A 25339-nucleotide genomic window follows, 5' to 3' on the forward strand; every position below is an offset into this window, starting at 1 on the left:
GAAATAGCCATTCCCCTTCTAAGTGTCTTCCAGAGAGAGTAAATATTGGAGATACGTGCACATTCATGTTTATAGCAGCAAAACTCATAATAGATAAGTCTTGGACGTAGTCTATATGCCCGTCAACAGAGGAAGGGAAAAAGAAAGTAAGGCATTTATAAATAACGGAGAACTATTCTGCCATGAACAAAGATACACTTCAACCATTTGCAGGAAAAGACATGCATATTGAGAGCATAATATTAAGCGAAATAAGCCAGACACACAAGCTTCAATATTGCATGGGTTCTCTTACAGGAGAAACACAAAATACAAATGAAGTACGCTATTTTTGCTGGCACAAATCCCTTAGTGAAAATGCATACCACAGCCTGCTGTGGACAGCTCGTCACTTCCATCTGGACAGTCACGCTCACCGTCGCAGAGCCAGTGTCGGGGCACGCAAGCGTGGGAGCCCTGGCAGCTGAACATGTCAGCAGCGCACGTGATGTCACCTTGACCCCAAAGAAAAGGGTTGTTAGGTCATTGTGTATCAGTAGAAAATGTCCATTGTTCACAATTAGTATCAAAAGGAAGGAAATGAAAAATGTTGCTTACAAAGAACTGTCTGCAGTTATTTAGAATCATCAAAGCTTATCCTTCCCCTGTAGATATATACACATTTTGTCTAAGAACATCCATCCCTAAGCTCAAGCGCTATATTTCTTAAAGTTACGTAGTAATAAATAATGTATGTCTCCTTGTAAAATATAGCAAAGTATAGAACGTCATAGGATAAGGCATCAATGGAAGCAATATTTCCCTAATTGTGAACCCATAAGGGTAGTAACAATAATAATAATAGTGGTCGTATAATAGTATTGCTTAATATGTGCACAGTAAATCAGATTTAATCCTTGCACGATTTCATCCAGTAGAATCATTATCACTATCAGTTTCATCACACAGATAGATAGGATTTTAGGCTTTAAGGACTCTGAGCTGGAAGTGCAAACCTGACACCTGAGCACCTTCTCCTGGCCACTAATTTCATTATTGTTCCTTCCCACTTTGTGCTGTTGGAAAGAAAAGATATATTCCTGTGCCCTTTGCTTTTACCCAAGTAATGAACATAATCCATCTTTTCTTGGTTTTATCAATTTAATGTTGCTTTAGGTGTCTGATGCTGTTTTTGTAATATATGAAGCAAAGAAAGAAAAGCTTTTGACTTTGATTCTACATTACGGGGGCCATACAGAGCATCTCTTTTCTACTCTTGACAGGAGCATTGTCAAATCAGGTGACAAACGACCCTTTCTCCTGTTTCCATACCTGTGTGTGTGTGTGTGTGTGTGTGTGTGTGTGTGTGTGTATGTGGGGATTATTTGGTGCTTATAAGAAGTATTAGTTGAATGAATTAACATGACCCTCGGTCTTACTCTTTCCTCTTTCACTGTCTTGTGGAACAGGTACCATAATAGGTGCTTAAAACTCTACTTTTGGAATTATTAAAAATATTTTCCATTTCCAGAAAGAAAATATGACTGATTTGGTGAATGGAAGATATTTATTTCCAGTCACCCAAAGAAGTGACCAGTATGATGTAAGTAAGTAATTCTTATCACCTTACTTTTCCACCATGCAGTTATTATGAGCAGAAAATGCTTTTTAAAGCAGTATTTTAAAAATAGGTCGCATCGAGTTATCAAAAGAAAATTTTTTCCAACATAAACACGAATTTTCTTGTCATATACATTAGGCTGAAGCACAGCATGGCAACTAAATGTTCAAATATGTCCTAGGTAATTGAAATTTATTCATTTGACTCAGAATTGGTTCTTTAATAGGATGAGGTTAAAATAGGGTTTCCTGGGCCCAAGAGGTAGCTCAGTTGCACAGCACCTACCTGGCAAGTGTGAGGCCCTGAGTTTGATTCCCAGTACCAAAAAAAAAAAGGGGGGGGTGCGCTATTGTTTGAAGAAATGGAAAAATAATTTACAGAGTAAATGTTGCTTTCATTTAAGAAGACATTCACATACTTTTACATCTTTAGGATTCTATAATGAAATTTTTTCCTGTATAAAGTAGTTTAATATAGTTCCTCTGCATTATCTCTCTTTCCAAGCGTACTCTTGAACATACGGTTTTAGGTTCAATTTTTATTATTATACTCATAAGTCAATGCTTTACTTTCTATCATAGTTCTAATATTTTGCTTATTTTTTAAAAACTGCATTTTTTTCTACTAAGGAAGTTGTGATCAATGCAAATTTTCTTCTCTCCTTCCATATTTTTATTGCAATCTCTTCCCAAAGAAGACATAATAGAAAGAGTACTAATTTGGCTATGGAGAAATTTATTTCTTCCTGGCCTTGGTGAAAACTAGGGTCTGAAACTCCCTATCTTTAAAGGGAGGGGTAGGATGAGACAATTACAAAGATATCTCCAGCTATAAAGTGGCATAAGTTCTTGGCAGTTAATGTACTGGTTCTCTTGGTAGTATTCAACAGATCCTATATTAAGAATATGCCAAAATAGAGTATATAACTGAAGAAAAAAATGGGCCAAAACAAAATTGCTAACTTCATTTCATAGTTGTTACTTCACCTGTACATATATCCCCTTCCTCAGGGAAAATAAACCCAAGGGAGAGGATAGACAAGTTGGTGGGATTTCACTGGGTACATCTGTTCTCCTGCTCAGAGTATAACTGTTGGCTGGAGGAAGTTGTTACTCTATTTAATATTTTGGAAACTGGAATTCTGCTCCTACCTCTGACATCACTAATTAGCCAAGTGACTTCAGGTAAATTTATTAATTTCTTAAATTTCTCTATTTTCTTCAACAATTAAGGTGGGCTAGGTTATGGCTTCCAGAAGATCTTCAATTTCCCAAGTCATAATTACTATGTGGTTATTAAGAAAGCATATGTTCATATCCATGTCAGAATGTTTGCAGTTGGAGATTAAGAAAATACATTTTTGTCATAAGTTGAGTACTACTAAGATAAGATTTTTATAATTTTTTACCTATTTTAAAATATGTGATTGTCTCTTTTTAAACTCATATTCAGTCTGACACAGTATCAAGTAGTATATAAAATATAGCATGTAAATAAATTAGTGACCTAAATGAAATGCAAAGGTAATACAAAATTAAACAGCATTTTGATGGCAGGTAAACATATTAATTGCCATTTCATTATTTCTGTTTTTTTATTTTATGGAAAAAAAGGTAAAACAAAATTTCATAACCAAATAATAGGAGAATACCAATAGCTAATGCATTGAACATTATTATATTCAGTTATTCAGTGTATAAGATATGGCCATTAAAATTTCTCTAATAAATGTTAGCACAAACCTTCCTTTTCAGTGAACTGAGAGAGTAATAGTATAACTGACTTGCATTGTTTTCCTTTTTCCCTTCTGTCCTTTCTCTTTTCCCCCATCCTAGACTCTTTTTCCCCATCCTAGACTCTTCTTCCTTTTGAACAATTTCTTCCTCATCATTTTTTAAAAGCACAATAAGGACACCAACACACACATGAGAGACAGAGAGAGACAGAGAGATGGAGACACAGAGAAAGAGCGAGAGCAATTACAGTAGCACATTCACAAAAGGAACAAAGTGAAAGAAACCATGTTATCACACAGCCTGAGAATACGGACAAGGGTGAACTGAACTCTTCATGGCTTTAACCTTTGCCACTTCTACTATACTGCGTCCACCCAGAAAGCACAAAGAAACCAATGGAGCCATGGAGTGTAGAGTTAAACAAAAAATTGAAGGCAAGATGATTTCACACACTGGAAACATATGTCTCCCATTGTGAATAGGCAAACTTTGGGTTAAAATTAATGAAAGAGATTGGGAAACCATCTAGTCACTATTATTGTCATGTTCAGAGCTTTTGATTCTGATCTCTGTTTATATTTGTCTTGTATAAAATGTTTCAGTTGTGTAAATGAAAAGTAGATTTTGAATGGTGTACAAGAAAATGAGTTGCCTGTTTTTAGGAGATACTGTTATATTATCATTGTTAGAAGATATCATTGTTATATGACAGAGAAATTCAGTTTAGGTCGAGTATTACAGAATATTGCCTCCCCCTACTGTAGTGAGCTATAAAGCTGGCCATGATGCCTGAATTTGAAAAAGCTTAAGCACACTTAACTTTTTGTGTTCACCTTATTCAGTAACTCCAGTCCTTGTCTTTCTAAAATGAGGATAATTAACAGCAACAAAATAGAACTGAGGTAGTGAATAAAAAAATAGCTACAGCTACACAAATATATGAAAACAAATCAGATGAACAAATAAATTAGTTAAATGCCAGAACAATTATAACAAATTCATGGAGACTAGATCGCTTCATTCTCTTAACATAAGAAATTCAGTCAATAATTCCATTTTAACCCTGTTACATGATTGTGACTATTAAGAGACAAATTTACTGGTTTTGTCACTGACACATAGTAGGTAAATACAGACATCTAACACTAAGACCTCCAGTTCTATGATGTTGAATTTTAAAACATATTTATAAACCATGCACACTAGATACCTTCTCTTACTCGTCATTTAAAATATTGGAAAAATAAAGAACAGTATAAAGTATACATGCAGATGCACAAGAAAAACAGTCTATGTGGTTTTGGACAGTTTAATTTCTTACCAAAATTCAGAAGGCTAGATGGCATTACATAACAAGAATTATGAGAAAAAAATACTTGAATATTTGACCCCATAACTTTAATTATTGAGATTCAATCCAAAGAAGTCATTGAAAATTAGAAATAAAATGTACAGGTACACTACAGTCACGATATAAATCTTAATATTGAATAACAACTATATTCAGAAAAACAGTAAATAGGTGCCCTGAAAGTAATATATGTTGACAAGCTCAGTATAATATAATATACTATAATTAATATATTTATAAGATTAGTACATCAGAAAAAAGTTTTCTATATGCTTTAAAAAATCTTAAATACTGGATAATAACTATAGGTGTAAAGAATAATAGGTGATCACAAAAACTGATGAAACCACCTGTACTGTTAGCACGCTGGGAGACAGAGGCAGAAGCTCTGTAGGTTGATGTCCAGCTACAGCTAAGGGGAAAGGCCCCGAGTTCAACCTCCATGACCCCCAATACACTAATATATAAGTAAGAAAGACGAAATTGGTGAGAACAGCTACATGGCAATATGCAATCTCCACATAAAAATAAGCTTAATGCAGTAGCAGGTGGAGTTTTGTGTATGCTTTAAAAGGACCGCACCTACGAATTGAGAACATAAAACAAGCAACTCACCACAAATGCTGTCGCTCTCGTCCAGCCCGTTCCCACAGTCATCCTCCCCATCACAAATCCAGTGCTTAGAAATGCACTTCTGAGCAGAGCAGGCAAACTGGCTCCAAGAGCAAGAAGAATCTAGAAGACAAAAAGTACGTTTGTTTTAAGGTGGAACAGCCCAGAGAAATACCTTCCTGGGCTCTATTTCACTGCAGAGTGACATTTCCATAAAAAGAATGTATATTTTGAAAAACAAGGAGAGAGTTTGAATGTTTTTATCATGAAATTATAAATGTTTGAGGGTGTACTTGTGTGTACGCTTACTTTGAGCATTATACGAAGTATTTGTGTGTCAAACATCACATGGTACTATACAAGTCTGTGTAATTATAATGTATCAATTATAAAAAAATACTTAGATTATCTTAAGATAGATAAGACACTGATAATGTTCTCTCTCAGGCTTTGCTAAAGTCAACCACCATAGCCTAAAGCCAAATCCCTCTTCTATATAACAGCTGCATATAAACTTTGACAACAGCTTGTGTATCCCTGTTTCTTTCAACATGGCCCCCATAGGGCTTGATTGGAGCTAGTGTATGTGCAAGATTCTCTCCTCTGATTATATTCCTCATTGCCATTTTTAAAAATGCATGACATGCAGAGAGTTATAAAACAAATATACCTTTAGTAACTGCTTTTAAGGTTAAATCTATTTTTGATCAAATAAGAAAAATGTTTACATCTTTAACAAGGCAAGAATATAATGGAATTTTAAAGTTTATTTTTAAAGGCCAGTTGATTAAGGAGGTTTTAGATTGATAACCCCACAATTTTATATTTGTAGATACCTCACACACTGATGCTGTAGTATTACTTCCCTGGAAAGAGTTGAGTTTGTTACACTTGATGAAAAACATTCCAAAATTCAAAGAATGGCTGTTATTTTCTTGCCAGATTATGTGTTGGTAATAATAACTTGCTCTATTTACTCCTTACATCAATTTTGTATACATTCTCCGACCCTTACTTACCCCTCCCACTACATCCAGGACATTTATCATCAGAAATATTCAAAAATGAAATTCTCTCAGCTTCAACTTTCAAAACATAAATTACAGTAGCTATGACAATTTCAATGTTAATCTTGAAAGTAATTTATAAAACTTTGCATTTCCTACCTAAAATGTTTCATTAGAGTACTTATGAAGAAACAAATATAAAAAACCAATGTCTTGGTAAAACAAAATCAAAGAAAGATATAATCACATATTTGCTGTTTGTTTAGAAATTATGAATCCACATAAAGTGTATTTGAAGATCTTTGTCAGTCTTCTTCAGAATCTGGCTCAAATGTAAAGATATATAAGATCTGAATCAAACAAAATTTACTTTTTCATTTCTTGATGACATTTACTTTCAGGAGAGTTTGACATTTGATAAAAGATCTATTTGTTAATCTTTTCCTCACTGTCTATTCACTACGGTGCATGTTATTTGTATTAAAAGAAAATAATGAATATGCAGTTTATACTCCTCTAGGAAATACTTTTGTCCAGCAAATAGTAAAATCCATTAATTTTACCAAATAAACTTGAAAATCTTTCTTACTGTGACACTGTAAAATGAAATGAACACAAACCAAAAGTAGAAGGCAGAGTGTAAGGAATAAGGACTTGAAGAAATAGTAGTTTAAGAATACTATTTACAGGTACATACACAATACAAATTTTTAAATAATGATGTAATTGCCAATTATTTTAAATAATGATGTAATTGCCAAGTATAGTGAATAATATACAGTCTACCAAAAAATGTATACTCACTTCAACAGTTCACTGTACTAATAAATGTCTAGAAGCTAATGACTACCACTTTGAACACATCTCGCAATTGTAGAGGCCAAAGGTAACATGCATTAATCTCATGATATCTCAATAAATTTAGCATTAAAATATTTATACAAGTTTTTCTTTTCCTGATGTATATTTTTGGTGGACTCTGTATACATCTTTAGTTTTAATAGCAGGAAGTAAATATGTTAGATAGCATCTTCAGTTAATGAATCAGGAAATGAAAATATAAGTATATTATTTATGGTGGAATCCACTCAGTAAAGGTAGAAAAGTTTAAAATTCTTGGAAAGAGGACTGTTTTACTTCGTTATATCTCTACAGTTTTACTGCAATTTTTTTGCAATTTTATATTATTTATTAAAATTGAAGATTGACATTAAAATCAGTTAATGCTGCTTTTTAAAAAAGCCTTGTATAAGAGAAGCCAGTACACAGGTAATAACGGTTCACAGAGGTCAGTCCAGACGGAATGTCTCACCACAGTGGAGCTCATCAAGTCCATCCTCACAGTCTTTCTGCCCATCACATATCCATGTATTCAAAATGCATCTTCCACTAGGACAACCAAAATAATTTTCTTCACATTTGTGTTTGTTTTGAACTGTGATAAAATATAAATGTAATGTCAAATAATTTATTCTGAAACATCCACACTAGATGTAGGTAAAATATTAATACTCTGTGAATTGGAGAAGACAAGTAGGAAGCTATCAACTAAAAAATATCTGAGGTGTTCAAATTAGGAATGCCAAGGTTGTGAAAACCAAGGGATGACCTAGAAACTGTCACAAACTGGAGGGGACTGGAGGGGAGACAGGATAACCAAATACAATTCAGAATCGGGTCCTGGACCAAAAAGAGGTTACTGACTGAAAAAAAAAAAAAAAAGGCTAAATCAAGAGTGTAGAGTCAATGGTGGTGAACCTATGGCATGCATGTTATTTTTCTTTTAAGACAAAAGATGTTAGTGTAGGAATTTTTTCTAATCTGAAACCTCAGAATTCAGGCTGAATTGGCATGCTGGCACTTCGAAGTATAAGTAGGTTTTGGGTTGCAGTTTGGGGACTCATCTCTGAAAGGTTCACCATCCCCAGACTGGATAATAAAATCAAAATAAAACAAAATAACTGAAATGACTCTAAAAACACAGAGTCTAAGAATCTTATATATAGGAAAAATATTCTTAATTTCATATTCAGAACAAAAGTAGTGACAACAAGCAGAGATGAATCTTTCCTGAAAAACTATGGATTTAGTATTTCTGGTGCCCTCTGTTTTGAATAAGCTTTAATAGAAATGAAATAAATATTCTCTATTCTAAGGAAGAAAAGTAAGTCAAAATGGAATCTCTAAAATGATTATGCAGCTGGGAGTGTAAATCAGCACTGTAGCACAAGGTCAGCATGTGTGAGAGCCTGTGTTCCAATCCCAGTACCAAAAATATTACATAAATAAATAAATATAAAATTATACCCTATAAATATCATGTTAATAAAAAGTACGTATGTAAACATTTCTTTGTAAATTGTAATGCTTAAAGTAATCAAATTACTATCATTATAACTTCTAAGATTAAATACTGGTTATTTTCTCTTTACTTCGTATCATCTGCCACCTTCTATGTAAGGCTTTACGTAGCTTTAAACAGACCCGTAGTCAATTAGGAAGACAGTGTATATATATTAATCACATTATACTGGTCTATTATTAATATTTTAAAATAAAAATTATTCTTATTTTGTTGTGTAACAGAATAAAAATACATTTTTGAATGAATTGATCATGAAATAAAAAATTCTTGAATGTACTTTACAGCCAAGATTATTTAAGATGCTGTCTAGGTATGAGCTAGCTATAATATGAATACACTTGAATCACCTAATGCTGGCTTCCTGTCTGTCCAGCTGTCTCAAAAACCAGCTTTAGTATTCCTTTCTTATCCAATGAAAAGCCACTTTTCTCTATTGGTGTTGAAAGTTAACTGTTAAAATAATATATTCGTTCTAACAAGTGATAAAAACATGAAAAGGAAAATACTGATACTATGAATATCTGTCACATGTTGCCTTTAAGATTATTGCAAAAATTAACAATAACCATAATGTGGTAAGTAACATGCTACTGGAAAACAACATTTGTTACATAATTTGGACACCCAGTTTCTTAAGTCTAAAAATGAAATTTTATATTGAAAACTTTTTGTCTTTTTGAGACAGGGCTTCATTGTGCAGTTCAGCCTGCCTTGAACTCACTTTGAAGCCCAGGCCATCCTCAAACTCAAAGCAGTCCTACTGCCTCAGCCTCCAGAATGCTGAGATTATAGACATGAGCCACCATGTCCAGCTAAAATTTCTATGTAATTAAAAATATAATACTAAAAAAGTGAAAGTTCCAGTGAGTAACAACCAATTATCTGTAGAGAAGCTTCTCTACTTTCTCCAAGGATGTAGCTAGACTTTTCAAAACCAAAACATTAAATAAAAATGATATCATGGAAAGTTATACACTGTTGAGTAAAAAATTAAAATCAAGTATTAACCAATTAAGTGATAATCCAAGAACTATGACAAACAATTTTTCATAATAGACTGCATGCATGTGTGTTTATAAATTGATGTGCTGAATACCCACAACTTTATTTATTAGAACATTTCAAAACAAATTTTACATGTCAAAAACAATAGGGACCACCAAGTGCTAGCATGCCTTTAAATCTTCAAGGTGAGCACTGTTTTTCTTTCCCGAATTACCTGGGCACTTTAATTCATCTGAATAATCTCCACAGTCATTAGAGCCATCGCATATCCAGGTTGGCAGAACACACAGTGAGGTAGAATTGCATTTTATGAATCCTGCAGTTTTCACTCCAAGTTTATAGAAATGTGTGCAATCTGTATTATCTAGAAGGTTGTAAACAAAAGGAAATTGAAAACACCTCATTTATAAAGACTATGAGACCTCTATCTAGGTCATAGAGGCAGGAAAACTAACTTCATTTGCAGAATTAAATATGCAATTATCCTATACAGCAGGGTTAATTACGTATCAGTTCTGGACTAGGTTCAGTAAAAAGTTGGACAGTGTTCAACGCAGTGCCAAAGGTGTCCAGGCATGAGCAAGTCAAAAGGAAGGAAACGTCTTACTGCAGTTCTTTTCATCTGAAGCATCTGCACAATCTATGTTCTGGTTGCATCGTGCTGATCTTGGAATGCAAGTCCCATCTGCACAGCGGAACTCCACAGTGGCACAGGCTGAAACTAGAAAAGTGGGTAAATCAGTAAATGGATATGTGGGACAGAAAATAGCTCCTTGAGTTTTACAGTTTGAAGATTATAATTAATTCATATTATTTTACCTAGGTTTTTTTTTTTTTTTTTTTTTTTTTTTTTTTTTTTTTTTTTTTTTTTTTTTTTTTTTTTTTTTTTTTTACCAGGCTACCATGTCCATGCTGGGTTATATCCCTCTTACATGACTTCCCCTTCTCTAAAATTTTCCCTGTATTTTACTGTTGACGTACAGAATTGGGACAAAATTACATACTGTTCATGTTCCTGGATGCTACCTAAACTGTGGGTTCCATGACAGCAGGGACTGTGCATTGTTCGCGGTGGTAATACAAGCCCAGTAATGAGACAATAATAACAGATCAATGAACATTGCTGATCATTCTCTCTCCTGCCATCTTCTTTAGTGAAAGGCTATGACACTAATCAAATGATTGATTAAATGCCAATGAAAAATCCCAATCCCACTGATGGAGCATTTGTTTCTATGACACAAACAAAACACAGATAAAAAAAAGAACATACTGAGGACACCATTTGGCATTTGCTTTGTTACTTATAACAAACACCTGAACATTGCTAGAAAGTCATCTGTGCTGTAAATGCCCATACCACTAACATTTGTGATAGGAAACACTGTATGAATCACTCATACCAATCCTACCTGCAGATGTAATATTGTTATGTCTATTGTTATAAAAGTATGGCTCTGCAATTCCCTGTTTAGATAATATCAATTTCAATGTGCTGTCATTATAGACACTTTGTACAGAATGCCTATTTTTAATCATACATGGTATGTATTTTGAAATTCCTTATCTATTCATTACCATACAATGATTTTAAAAATGTTATAAGTAGGTACAAGGTATGCTATGTTTGTTAGATTAACTTAGGTAAATTTTTATACAACTTCAAATATTCCCAGGGCAATTACACTAAACTACAACCTTAAGGTTGATTAAGCCACTTTTAATAGTGTTGGTACTTTAAAGAAACTATTTAATTTTAAATAGAAGTAACAGCAAATTGTAAATGGTTAAAATGCTAATTTAAAATATGCAAAGTTTACTCAAGGGTGTATATGTCACTTGTATTTCATAATGCACCACTCCTATTATACTTAATTGTATCTTGAGATTGCATACTTATTTGTCTTTAAATGATAATTAGAATAAATGTTTTATTTACAATTTGCAATTATAATTGCTTCACTATTTTCTTTATTAAAAATAAATCCTAGCATGTGAAACACATAACGCCATTAAAGGTGGAGATAAATGCGTTGGTCCAAAACATAAAAAAACAGGGTTTTTTTTTTTCTTTTATATGTAGGAAAGAAAAATTTCTTCTCTCTTTTCTTCTATAGCATTTTATATTCAGTTTTTCCCCAATGGAAATAGTAAATCAGTATATAACATAGAATGTAATCATGTCATTGATTTTTGTTTTGTTTTTTACTTCACTGTCACTAATCTCTTTTTAGTTCTGTACTTGATACTTCTCTACAAAGTCTTTGTCTGGCAGACAGGATGCACTCCACTGAGAAACAACATTTTATATATAATATTTTTAGGAAATCCTGTAAAATTTTACCTCCTATCACCCTTGCATTTCTCACTTATGGTATACTGGAAGTTAAAGTTCAAGACTCCAAGGAGACAACAGCACCCTCTCCATAGCTCTTCCGAAACTTTCATAGAGAATCCCCTGCATGGTGTGAGGGGGCCCATCTAAGGTAGTAGTGGTAGATGAAAAGCCAGAGAGACAAACTAGGACTCCATAAACATGGGACATACCACGGCACCCAGTTAGGAACCCTGGAGCCTCTGTGTTTTTTATAGTTATGGGGTTTCAAATACAGTGTTGAAGCTCTGAGGTGGAAGAATGTGTATAGTATAGAACAACATGAGAGAAAAATGGGTCTAGTAGAACAAAGTCTTAGGCTGAATTCTGGAAGAAGCAAGAGAAAGAACTCTACATGGAAAGACATTGTAACTATGAAGTTCAGCAAAGTAGGTAGTAGATAGAATTTAAAAGAAAGGCATCAGAAAAGAGAGGAGAGGGGCTGGGGATTTAGCTCAGCGGCAAAGCGCCTGCCTGGCAAGTGCAAGGTCGTGAGTTCGGTTCCCGGTACTGGAGAAAAACCAAAAAAAGAAAAGAGGAGGGAGGTGGTCAGGGGAGTGAGACAGCAGTAGCAAATCTTTAGGATTTATTTTTTCCTTCCATTTTTTCAACTAACAGTCAGACCAATGAACCCTGGAAGGTTCTTCCAGCCAATTGCAGAGCTCAAGATGTGCAAATAGTAACACAATGTCTTAGAGCCACAGATTCCATGACTTAATACAGACTCTAAGAATGATTAGAGGCTTAAAAAGATGATGAATTGTGAAGGAATTGGACATATGAAGTGGTTGTGAAATTTTGCAAGCATAACGGGAAAGATACTGGTAAAGGTTGATACCTCTTGCATTAGTACGCAACAATAGGAGAAATCCAGACATAGAGAAATTTCATTAAGTAAGTGAACAAACTCTTTGCCCAAACCTCTCCATTTCTGTTGCCTGAACTATAATCCTTCCTTGCTTTATTTGGGTAAGTGAGCTACTTGCAATCTGTTTCACCCTAAAGGTGTTTTTTTTTCGGGAGAAATACACTGGAATCTCTAATTTGTCAACTGAATATGAAAGTTTTCTGGCAGCTTGTCCTCAGGCTAAAAGTCTCCAAAAAAAGATAAGAAAAAATAACTTGATCCAAATAAAGATAAGCCAAGACAGAAACGCTAGACTTTTCCCTCCAGATTGTGCAACCAAAAAGGTAGCCTAGAAAATGTGTGTGAAAACATCCTGCAACTATAGCAAGAATAGCAATGAGATACTACAAAGGAAAAGATCTGACAGGGACTGTGGATCAAAAGTAGTAGCACAAAGAAATAACAGCACCCTCTACTTCATATATTTTCTTAATTTTCTACTTTTTCCACTTTCTTTTCACCCTGTCAGTTAAAATCTTTAATGGTATATGAAAGATGTAAACTCAATTTTGGCCTTTCTGTGAATCCTTGGATATTTCTTATAAATAACATAGACCTTCTTCTCTTCCAACTCCCTTCAACCATCCTATAGAAAGAGGAAAGAGGCAAGAAAAGAAAAAAAGCATTAGATTTGCTGTCATATCTCTATTCTTTTTATTTTTTAAGCACTTTTCTAATTTAATTTTTAATTTGCTGCTTAGTTTTGGAGTTTGGAAACACAAAAGTAATTTAATTTTTTCCCCAGTGTGTTCATCCTTTCCTTCCAGCTTGCTGTTGGTGGAATCTTTCAAAGTTTTCCTGTGAATTCAGGGAAGAATAATAAAAAAAAAAAAACCTCACTCATTTCCTTTTCTTCAAGTGGCTTCAGAACTTCAGTCTACCTGAAAGTATTCTATGGCCCAAGGAAATTCATGCACTTCCCCAGGGAAGTAATTTATCCTCATTTTAGCAGGGAAGAAGGTCCATCAAGCACTTTCCCTGAATCTACTTACTCAATCTGTCACTCACCTCAAGAGGAATACAAAATGACAAACATTTTGACAACTCTTCTTATCCATCCCAGAAAGCCTAAAGTCTAAAACTTTCAGTCATGAAAGAAAACCCTTAAAGAGGCAGTAAATAAAAGATTGATGAGGATTTAAGCTTTTTCTTTGCCTCCAGGAGAGAAGAAACCAAAAAATAATTCCTTATAACCTGCATTTTCACTCTGTAAGTAGACACTCTGCCCTAGTGGAATTTTAAAAAAGTAGTAACAGTTACCATAGAAGTATAAATGAACAAATGTACAGTGATTCTTCAAATATAGGGTCCTATCGTAGCCTCTCACTTCAGCCTATCAAATCTTGACTAATCATATGTCAATTTCTGATCATACTACTGTATATTGTTTTGTTTTATTTTGGTTCAAAACAATAGAATATTTGTACGTCTCATATAAGTGCAGAAAAATGGTGCATCCCAGTGTCTCATTAACTTTAGCAAGTGAGAAGTAACTGGAAAACATGGAGAGAGAATGTTTCTCATTCTCTTTAAGTCCTTACACATGCCATTTCCTTCATCATCATTTTGTGCTAAGAGGGAGAGGCTTGCGGGATACAGGCAGAGGTACAGCTCTGTATACAGCCTGCTTTATAAAATGCAAAGGGGTCTTCCTTCCCTGGCTTGAAGAACGTCCTTCAAGGACACTATGCGACCAAATTCAAGATAAGAGAAAAATCAAACCAAGACTATACAACTGAAATGAGTAGTCTTTCTTTTTTTGTTTGTTTTTTTTTTCCAGTACCGGGAATCGAACTCACGACCTTGCCAGGCAGGCGCTGTGCCGCTGAGCTAAATCCCCAGCCCCCAAGTAGTCTTTCCATTAAAAAGCTAAGTGTTTGTTTAACTATAGAACTTGATTCAGGTACACACACTAACTACTGGTAAGTAATAAAGTCTGTGTGTAGAGAAACAATTTTAGTTTCAAATATTCTTTATGTAAGAAGAACTTTAAATCTTATGTTTTATTAATTTTAAGGTATCCAACTGCTATGCTTTTTACACTATCGTTATTACAGCAGAAAGATTAGGACAGAAACTTAATACACAAACTTAATCTTTTATGCCTAAGAACACGACTGAGACAGGCATAACATGGAATGAAATTTTTTGACTGTAAAAGGGAAAAATGACATGTGAAAGTTTTTTCTTGTTATTCAACAACTTATATTGATATCATCAGGCAAAATAAACCTGTCTTTACTAACTGCTTCAGTTTCCCACCTAAGAATTTAATAATCTTCTAATACCACTTACCAAGTACAATATATCATAAATCAAAACACACCAATTTATTTAGCACTTTTGAAAATAAAGTTTCATTTCCTAAGAAAACCCATAGTAACGTGAAACTTCAATAGTTTCATTAGAAAAATTTTGCTTTAAACTGTACCTTATATATTTATATTTCAATTCCTTCATATTCTATCTTTATATTTTTACCATTTTATTTAATGTCTTTAATGTATTCATTTCTGCTTGCAAATAATAAATAGAAACTCCCCATTCCTCCGTCTTCTAGTGTCTTTTTCTCCATTCTTCCAAATGCTTATCCATCTCCCTCTACCTACGTTTAGCATCTGTAATTTTAATCATTTATAGATAAGGTAAGTAATAGGTGACTTAATTCGAAAATGAAAGTAGCACTTCCGAAACTGTCAAGTTTAGATACTCATAAAGCCAAGTGTTTTCCGCAAGTCCCAGGATGTAAGAGGCCGCAGAGTAACATCTCACACTTGCACACACTTCCAGAGTGGGTGATTTGTATCCCTTCTGCTCTTCCTTACTTCTGCACCGCCTGCTCATCACAACTGAGCCTTTACCACCAATCTTTTCTGAAAACACGGCACATTTATTGTCTTTATTCCTTTATTTTCTGCCGCAGTGCAATGATCTGCCTTTTTTGTAACATTTCACTGAAAATATGTTCGTTACTTACAGTGGGCACTTGTAGCCCATAATTACTTTCTTACCCCTTCTGTAACCCTTTGAAATGCTGAATGATTCTCCTTTCATAGAAAATAATTCATTATGAACATCCTTCTGTAAGTCCTATGCTCTACTTTTTTTTTTTAATAATAGCGCAATTACTTTAAAAATATTTACGGGTACTCCTGGTGCTCTCTCTGAAAGCAAACATGACTCTGTATATTGTGAGATTTTTCTCCGTAAGGAGTCCACAATCAATATTTCTAGAGTAACTGTCCCATCTATGCTCCAGATCTCTATCTTTGTCTTTGAAATACCTGCATTTGAATGTCTATAGTTCTCCAGTTTCAGGATGGAAGTATTCCTCCTTACCTTATTCCAATTCCAACTCAAACAAAAGACTCACAAGTATAATAAACACAATAAAACAAATAATAATTTTATCAGGTCAAAATGATCCCAAATTTCTGGTGTTAATTATCTTGTTATTTATTTGTTTATTTTCCTTTTGTCATATACATTACCCAAGATTTTTCATGTTATGTTTTGAAAACACTGTTAAAGCCCCTGGATTTTTACCTTCCAATGCATGTGAGAGAGTCCTGTTTTATCTCTGTGATCTCATTGTTATAGTTTTCCTTTACCTAAATGTATTTCTTTTCTTTTTAAAAATTAATGAAAATTTGATTTGCCCTGCTTTAAACCTCCAGCAACTTTCTGGTGAATATGAGACAAAGTCAAATACCACCAGGCACAAAGAGCACCTTCATGTCCTGTTCCCTTCCTGTAATTTGCTTATTGTTTTTTTTCTATTTGTTTAACCAGTCTTCTATATAATCTTTTTTTTTTTTTTTTTGGTTTTTCTCCAGTACCGGGAACCGAACTCACGACCTTGCGCTTGCCAGGCAGGCGCTTTTTGCCGCTGAGCTAAATCCCCAGCCCCGAGCTAAATCCCCAGCCCCTCTTCTATATAATCTAATGCTCTTTGTAGCTTTCAATTTTGTTCCGTCTATTGGAACTGTCTTCTGTTTTTGTGTTCTACCTTATTTATCCTTAAATACTCAGATTAAATTTGATGTAGTATTTGGAACTTTGAAGGTACTTTCAAGCCACACACACAAAAAAAGTGTGTTCTTATGTGTGCAATCATGGTACCTTATGTATCTCTTCATCTATTTACATTACAGTCTGTCACTTAGGGTTTGAACTGCTTCAGGGTAAGAAAGACATATTTATTAATTCTGTGTCTCAGTCCTTAATGCAGGGCACTCAAAGCAATGTGTTTGATAACTGGAAATACTTTTAAAAGGAGATTGCTTTGAAAATATATGTTCGATCCAGATTTTAAAAGGCCATAAATGTCAGACTAAAAAAATTGCCATTTAGTCTGCCAACACTGGTATTCCACTCATAATTTTTTCACCAGATTTTTAAAAAGTTATGGTTTTTTAAAATGAAATGTTTTCATGGCATTTACCATATGTTAAGTACTATTTTGAGAATTATTTGCTATTTAGTTTAATATCTGTATTATTTTTATATCAATATTATTTATATGAATATTATTTAATATCAATATTACTTTTCCTAACTCACAGTTCAGAACACAGAAACCCAGATAGGTTAGTAATGTATACAAATGTAGACAGTGAATGTTGAGGTAAGGGTTTTAAACTAGTTAGTGTGGTTTGACGATGTGCTGCAGCAGTCACTGTGAGAAATATTAAACAGAATTAGCCTGATTAACAGTATAGGAATAAAATGGGAAAATTATAGGCTGAGAATTCATTAAAAAGGTGCTCAATCCAAGTTTATCACGCATAGACGTGGACGATATCTCAGTTAGAAGGTTTGTTGATGATTAAGTACAGAGGTAGAAAAGCACCCAAGAAGAAGGCCTGAAGGTTAGCGCCGAAGTTTCACAGCATTCATTAGGATCATGAGAATAATAAGGAGTTAAAGAATGAGGGCAAACATTTTTGGAGCAGTAAATTCAATACTGCACATTTTTAGTAGAAAAATGAAGAAAATAGTGATGTAGAACAGGAAGTGAGAAATGTAAGTTTAAAAGTGAGCAAAATAGTAGAAACAGAAATATAGGCACAACATTTAAGTTGAATTATTTTTAAATGATTTATAAAAATTATACCATGGACTACCATGGTATGGACTACCATGTGATGGTTTGTGATTTATGTACATTGTGTAAAGTTTAAATCAAGTTAAACATAACTATCTCCCCAGGAATTTATGGGAAAACTTTCAAAAACCTTTATTCTAGTCTTTGGAAATACTGCATGTATTACATAATTGTTATCTATATTCATCCTACAATAGCACACCAAAACTTATTGCTCTTACCCACCTGTAGTTTTATAGTCATTGACCACTATTGGCTTTCTCACCAATTCTCAACTCCTCTAAAACCCACTTTATAGAACTCCACGTATAAGTGAAATCATGTGTATCTCTTTGGCTGACTTAATTTCACATAACATAACCATCTCCAGTTCTACTCTAACAGCATTTAGCAAAATGTGGTCCATCAACGTTATTAGGTGTTTTGTACCAGGATGCAGTTCAGGAACAACCTTTGGAAAAGTTCACAAATCACGGCTAAAACAGTAAACAGTATTCATAGTGTAGTGCAAAAGGGTTTACCTTTACAGTCTAATTCATCAGAGTTGTCACCGCAGTCATCTTCCCCGTCACATAACTTGGCATGAGGAATGCAGCGGCGATTATGGCAAGGCTTAAAACCTCTTCGACAGCTTCTGTTTTCTTATGAATGAAATTAGAAACTCAAAATGAAAATCACAGATAACATTTCGTTCATAAAGACTAGTTTATAGATCTACTAAGTATTTACGGATCTACAAAACAAGTGCAGTTCAATATTAAAGTTTTGAATTATGTTTATCAATGATCAAGGCATAGCTCTTTCAAAAAAGATGTGTCCTGACTTAGTGTTTCATACCTGAAGATCCCTTGAACTTCTATCTACAGTATTGTCTCTTTACTTCTATCAAGTAGCACAGATATAAGCATATAATAAATATTTAATTCAGCATAATGAAATCGCTACCTCAAAGTAACAAGAACACTCCTTCTATGAAACTATTTACTTTTTCTCATGTGCAAACATTTTATAACAAGAAAAAAAAAACAGCAGGAGCACATCAGTTGCTGAATAAAAGAGAAACCTTAATATCAATAAAATTGATATCTTAAAATGCCACAGGGGGCCGGGGATATAGCTCAGCAGAACAAGGGCCTGCCTGGCAAGCACAAGGTCCTGAGTTCAATCTTGGTAACAAAAAGAAAAAAAATGCCATTGGCTTTTCTAAGATTGGTCTTTGCTTGTATTTATCTTAATGAAGTTCTCTAACCATTCTCTTTTTTGGCATAAAAACTGTAAATAACAGTGATAATAACTGTATTAAACACTCACTTTATGCCTGAATTTTTGTTCAGCATATATAAATACGTATTGGTTTATTTAATTCTTTCAAAAACCATTAAAGTTAGTTTTTTTTGTTGTAGGAAAGTAGAAGATAAAGAAGTGTGTTTTATCCCAGCAATCTCAAAGAACATTTGGGAATAAAGGTAAACCTCACATGTGATGCCAGAGCTTGCACTCGGTACCTGGGGTGGACAAACTACTAGTTACAGGTCAAATCAAGACCTCAGAGTAGTGTTGCATTGCTGTGGAGCTAACATGCTAGCTCTATTTTTAAAGGACTATAAAAATCAAAGTAAGAGTGAATGGTGGTCCACACCTATGATCCCAGCTCCTTAGGAGGTTAGGGCAGGAGGATTGCAAGTTTGAACCTATCCCGAACAATTTAGCAAGAACATGTCTCAAAAACATATTAATGAAAAGACTGTGAATTTTGCTCTTTGGTGCTCTTTGACCATGCCTGTGTTCAATCACTAGTACTACAATATACAAGTAAATACTTCATCATCATGAGATGAGCTACAAAATATACTCCTACAAAATGTATTTGGAGGATTCCTACATGAGAAACCAGATGATGATAATTACTATCATCAAAACACGTGAAAGCACAAATCTAAAAAAGAGAAAGAGACTCAAATTTCTACTCTATAATGTCAAAGAGTGTTAGTCGATGGCCTGAATTCCATTTTGTTCTAGTTTTACCTTTCTTTGGTTATTTAGGCCTGATTATTACCCAGAGAGTAGAACAAAGGAGAAAAACAGGAATGAAATGTAGCAATTACAGATGCCAATTCTAGAACTGTGCCTTACACACAATAAGACTAATTATAGATAATCTGTATAAATTCTACAGTATCTATTGATGATTGTACAAAGGTAAATTTCCAAGAAAAATATGATAGTAATAAAGATAACTGCTAGTTCTCTACTTCCAAGAGAGGGAGTTTGATTATCAGCTGGGCTTACCAATGGAAGCACTGTTGATAAAAGCCCAAGTTTGATGAACACTATAGACAAATCAATTAGTCTTTACAACAATAGACATGAGCCTCCATGGTAATCCTGGAGACATAAGTGAGGTGAAAAAGACGTTGATACCAACCCTACATATGCTATTGACTTAGTCATTGCTACCAAGTAAGCCTAAAATATCCAAGCAGCACAGATATTTCTGATATTTTAAAAACTATGAGCCTAAGGCATATTGCTAAAGATGAATTACTAGGAAGATCAAAAGACATGGTCCACCTTTGTTTTACTTTGTAGTCCCTGGATGGAAAAGCAGGCACAATTTTCAATGAATTCTATGGTTGTTCAATAGGAAATAAGGTGCTTATTTTAGCACAAGCAAAACCAAGTAAATTGCCTTGCATCTACTGTTAACAAGATACCCTCAAGGATTCATATGCACTTAGTAAAGAGACAGAGAAGCCAAAAACCATGAAAGTAACCAGAAATTTCTCTCTGCAATGAGACAAGCACATGTCAGACACTTACCACAGTAGAGCAGTTTTTCGTCTGATTTATCCTTACAGTGAGGGCTGCCATCACAGGTGAACTGATAGTCAATACACTCACCGTTCCCACACTCAAACTCTGAATAAATGTTGCAAGAGGAATTTTTAGCTGAAGGAATAAAAAGCCAATATTCTTTGGAACAATATGCTTTTTTGATACCATGGCAATTAACTTCCTTAACCTTTGTTATAAATATAATCTACAATTTATATAAACATGATATTCAATAAAGGGCAATGATTTGTGACATTTAGAAGACATTAACAAGGACACTTTATTGTTGTTCTTACTCTCCTTTGTAAATGTGTATGAGTTGCAAGGCTGTTTTTCTTTTATGCCTATTTGTGTATTTATTATTTGGTGATTGTATGTGTGTGGAGCAGAAGGGTAATTCAAATGTGAATGGCTATGCATAGAGTCCACCTTTAAGGTACACTTTTAGAAGTACAGGTTAAATGTGTTTTGTACATGCTGAGAGTGTTTTTGATTTTTCTCATTGGAATGTATTACATATTCCTTAAAACATTACTATTTCATGGGGAATTGAGGACCCACTTTTTAGTGCTTCACTTGAAGTATCAATTGTGTTCATTGCTTGCTCCATCTCCATCCTAGGCTACCTCCTCACCTAACTTCTGATGAAATCCTGGGGCAAATTCTATCATTTAGCAACATTGGAATGGCTCAAATCATACTCATATTGGTCTTGCTCCATTCACACGTGGAGATCTTGGGCAGACTCTATTTCCACCACAGGTGGCCAAGAGGTCCTCTGTGTGATGATTTGGTGGAATACAATGATGATCCAGAAAGCGTGTGCACCTGATGCTCATAGGCGCCCCCTAACCATAGTATATCGTCCCATTTGTGAAGCTCAGGATTTTCATAAAGAAACAGTTTGAACTTTGTATTTGGTTTGCCCTAATTTGTAAAGAGATCAACAATGACAGAATACAGAAAATCTTCTTTACAGCAAGTTCTTCTCTGAGGACTATGAGCTTGTAACCTTTGTGTATGTCTCTATTGGGGAAAATTAACTTGCTTCTATTCTTAATAATACATTCTACAGCAAACTTTCAAAATCCGGTCTTTTGGAGCGTGCTTTCTGCATCCATGCTCTGACTCCAAAGCTGAATGTGTATACACTGAAATCTTGAAATCCAGTTATATGTTTCATGGTAAAGGTCAGTAGAATTCATTTATCTCTGTAGTAGACAGGGCTTATTTTTAATTTGCTATCCATTTCTGAGCTTTATTTCAGGAATATTCAATTTAAAAGCCACTAATATTATATGAAATTTCCAGTGTTTTATTTTTATTATCCTAGATTTTAACTGTCTTAACACATATTCATATGTCTATGTTCCTGTCTATAATTTCTAATTTTAATTTTTCAATGGTCACAACAGTTTCCAAAGGTAAAGGCTTTCTTTTTGCAGTATAAACTTCACTTGTCAGTCAGTAGCTGAGGTAGAATGTCATTCTAGAGAAGGTAAAGAGAATTTAAAACATAAAAATATTATTAAGCTTAAAGGAAAATGAACTCAGAGGGATGATAATATTACTCGGTCAAAACATTTGTGATTGTGAACTGGAAAAATTTCAGATGCTTAACTGAACGTCTTTGACATTCCTGACATATTTTGAACATTTTAGATACAAGCTATGTATTGTTTCATTTCCAATGAGAAGTTTCTGGGATAGAAAGTGCTATATCCAGGGTTATAACCATAATTCCTTTGAGGAAAATTTACTTGGTCTGGAACTCACAATGATCCTCCTGCCTCAGCTTCCCGAGTGCTGGGATTACAGGCATGTGCCACCATGCCTGGCTAAGATTTTTCATGTTATGTGTTGAAAACACTGTTACAGCTCTCTACGTAAGGCTTTTACTTAATGAAAAAATGAGTATGACTTGAAAACATTTCTTGCTCAAGTGTATTCAGCTGAGGAAATTGTATTGATAGTTTTCTGTGTCTGTGCTCTGTGCTCTCTCTCATTCTTGTAAATGTCAAGAACTTTATATAATTATGTTTTCTATTCTTTCTTGTATTATGGGATTAGCAGTTGGGTGAACATGGTTAGCAATGTGGTGATGATGGAACTGCCTAATTTTTTTGTTAACTGTTATGACAACAAATGGTTTCCCTTCTTTTGTTTTCAGGTGTTAATCAATGGCCTTCAGGCCCTTTAATGTGACCATTAATGTTCATGGACGTCTCTGCATGAACTCATCCAGGTGTGGATGCAGATCTGCCACACACAATCTTATTTTTCAAAGATAGCTTTGAAAAGAAGTCAAGAGTTACTTTCCAATGGCTCTGCTGGACCATAAGATTTCAGTATGAAGGCACAATGGATAGTTCCACAATTTATCATCTCTGAGGAACCCAGGGTGACTGTACCCTTCCATTGGGAATATGAGTGTCTTATTTAAAATGGGAATATTAGTGTCTTATTTAAAATGATACTTACTGTCCGATTCATTTCTTCTCATCAGAAGAGAAGGACAGGTCACATAGCAGGGAGAATTGTATTTGATGTATATTGCAGAAATAAACCTCTGCTTTATACAAATAAACTTCATTGTTTTGAGCAAAGTCACTGCTTACACACTGGCCTGTACTGACCTGTGCTGAGTGATTCTAATGCATAGCTAACACTCCAGGCTTACAGGTGGCATTAGATCCAGACCATTACAACTGAAACCACAAAAGCCAAGGAGAAGAGAGCTAAAGCAATAGCCTGAACAACCCAGAGCAATGTTATGTGACAAAGAATGATGAGAATTTGTGGCTTGAATTAATGAAATTCACTATTGATATTTAAAATTCATTGATTAATAGCATCAATTTCTCCTTGTCTTTGAAGAGTGTTAAATAAAACAAACTCTATCACTTTTGCTGAGAGGTACCCCTTCAGTTTGCGGTACCAAAATGCAAAGTGAAAAGATATGTAATAGGTGGATGAGAAAAGCTTTCTGGTGGATGAAGATCAGAAGAAGATTAAAGATTAAGAAAAAATGACAGTTTTATAATGTAACCTTATCCAGCTTGGTTCATTTCCTAAGGCTCAAAGAAAAGAGGTAAGGGCATAGCAGAGAAAAAACTGTCAGTTTGGCACATTTTGGGAACAAGTTCCCCAATTTCCAACTAAATGCTTTTCTTCCCACCTTTCTCCCTTGCAAATAGTCTTAAAGTTAACAGGAAATTAACCTTTTTAAGTATTGTGTGCTAATTTTTTCATAGCAGTATTGGAACACTTCAACCATTATTTATTTTGGAAACAGTTTTGGAAACCTAACTGTTAATAAGTGTGTATGGTAATGGTACTAATTAAAGACTCTAATTCCTTCGGGAGGCATAAAGATCATGCAATGTTGCAACGTTACATTCTTAATTAACAGTTTGGAAATGATTACAAATAAGTTACACGATCCATTCTCTCTCATTTGCATACCGTGATGGACCCTGAGTGGTTTTACTGCAAGGCTACTGATATACTGTCTGTATTCTGGCTTTTTTCAGCTTTAATTAATTTTGTAATTGATTGATTCTCAAAGTCACAGCTATGAGATTTCAGATGATTATCCGCTGCAGATATTCTTTAGCTAGGCACAACGCCTTCCAGCGCGCAATCAGAGGGGTACAACTTTCATCACTGTCTTGGTTATCATTAACTATGGCATGGTGCTATCACTACATTAAACGGCAAGACAGTAGTAGAGAGATAAACTAACTGCACATCAGTCATAAACCTCTGAGCTTACACTGGAGGAGAATAAAAATATTAAATAGTTTTAATGAATGGGTATGCTGTGTTGAGTGGATATGTCAAATGACATTGTGATTCTCTTTACTCACTCGCACATCTGTGGCCCTCCAACAGTATCCGGTCTCCCCTGCAGGAACAATTGACTCTCCCCTCTGGAGTTAAAAGGCAGAGGTCGTGACAGCCTCCATTCAGTAGTGCACATGGAGAAAGTTCGCCTGCAATGAAGAGGCTTTATTGGTAAATTTGACTGGTATACCCATTCAGGGTTGTGTGTACAGGTGAATAGTAATCTGTTCAAGTGCCTCCACCTCTCAATGGCATCTCCTAAACAAAGAACATTCAGGATTTTTGAAAGTCTGAATGTTCTAAGTGGTATGCAAATTTAAGAAATGCATACCACAAAGCACTACATAGTTCTCCTAATGTTTGACAAAGATATCGTGGAAGCAAACATACTAGTCCCATTTGAAACCACACTGATGTTGCAGACTATACTTTAGGGTTACAATGATGGAAAAATTTTTAAACCCAAATGCAAAACTTGTCATGAGATATCATTATCCTAGCAACAATTCATGAGGAGTAACAGCGATCAGGATGAAATTCCAGGAACAAATTATTTCAAAGGAATTATTCCCCGAGTCATAATTACAGGACTGT

General features: G+C 34.5%; 1 protein-coding gene across 1 annotated transcript in view; it reads right to left on the reverse strand.

Annotated features, from left to right (window-relative positions):
- The window catches only part of Lrp1b (low density lipoprotein receptor-related protein 1B), a 1427040-nt gene that overhangs the window by 276552 nt on the left and 1125149 nt on the right, over positions 1 to 25339 (reverse strand). Inside the window, exons 45-52 of the mRNA XM_013517439.1 lie at positions 24769 to 24894; positions 20885 to 21013; positions 18586 to 18705; positions 10284 to 10397; positions 9891 to 10040; positions 7619 to 7741; positions 5303 to 5422; positions 366 to 494 (exon numbers count right to left, since the gene is read on the reverse strand). Of these exons, the coding sequence (XP_013372893.1) occupies positions 366 to 494; positions 5303 to 5422; positions 7619 to 7741; positions 9891 to 10040; positions 10284 to 10397; positions 18586 to 18705; positions 20885 to 21013; positions 24769 to 24894 (1011 nt within the window). The remainder of the gene's footprint in view (positions 1 to 365; positions 495 to 5302; positions 5423 to 7618; positions 7742 to 9890; positions 10041 to 10283; positions 10398 to 18585; positions 18706 to 20884; positions 21014 to 24768; positions 24895 to 25339) is intronic.

This window comes from Chinchilla lanigera, unplaced genomic scaffold, assembly GCF_000276665.1.
Source record: "Chinchilla lanigera isolate Chin_1 unplaced genomic scaffold, ChiLan1.0 scaffold00039, whole genome shotgun sequence".
NCBI classification, from domain to species: Eukaryota; Metazoa; Chordata; class Mammalia; order Rodentia; family Chinchillidae; genus Chinchilla; species Chinchilla lanigera.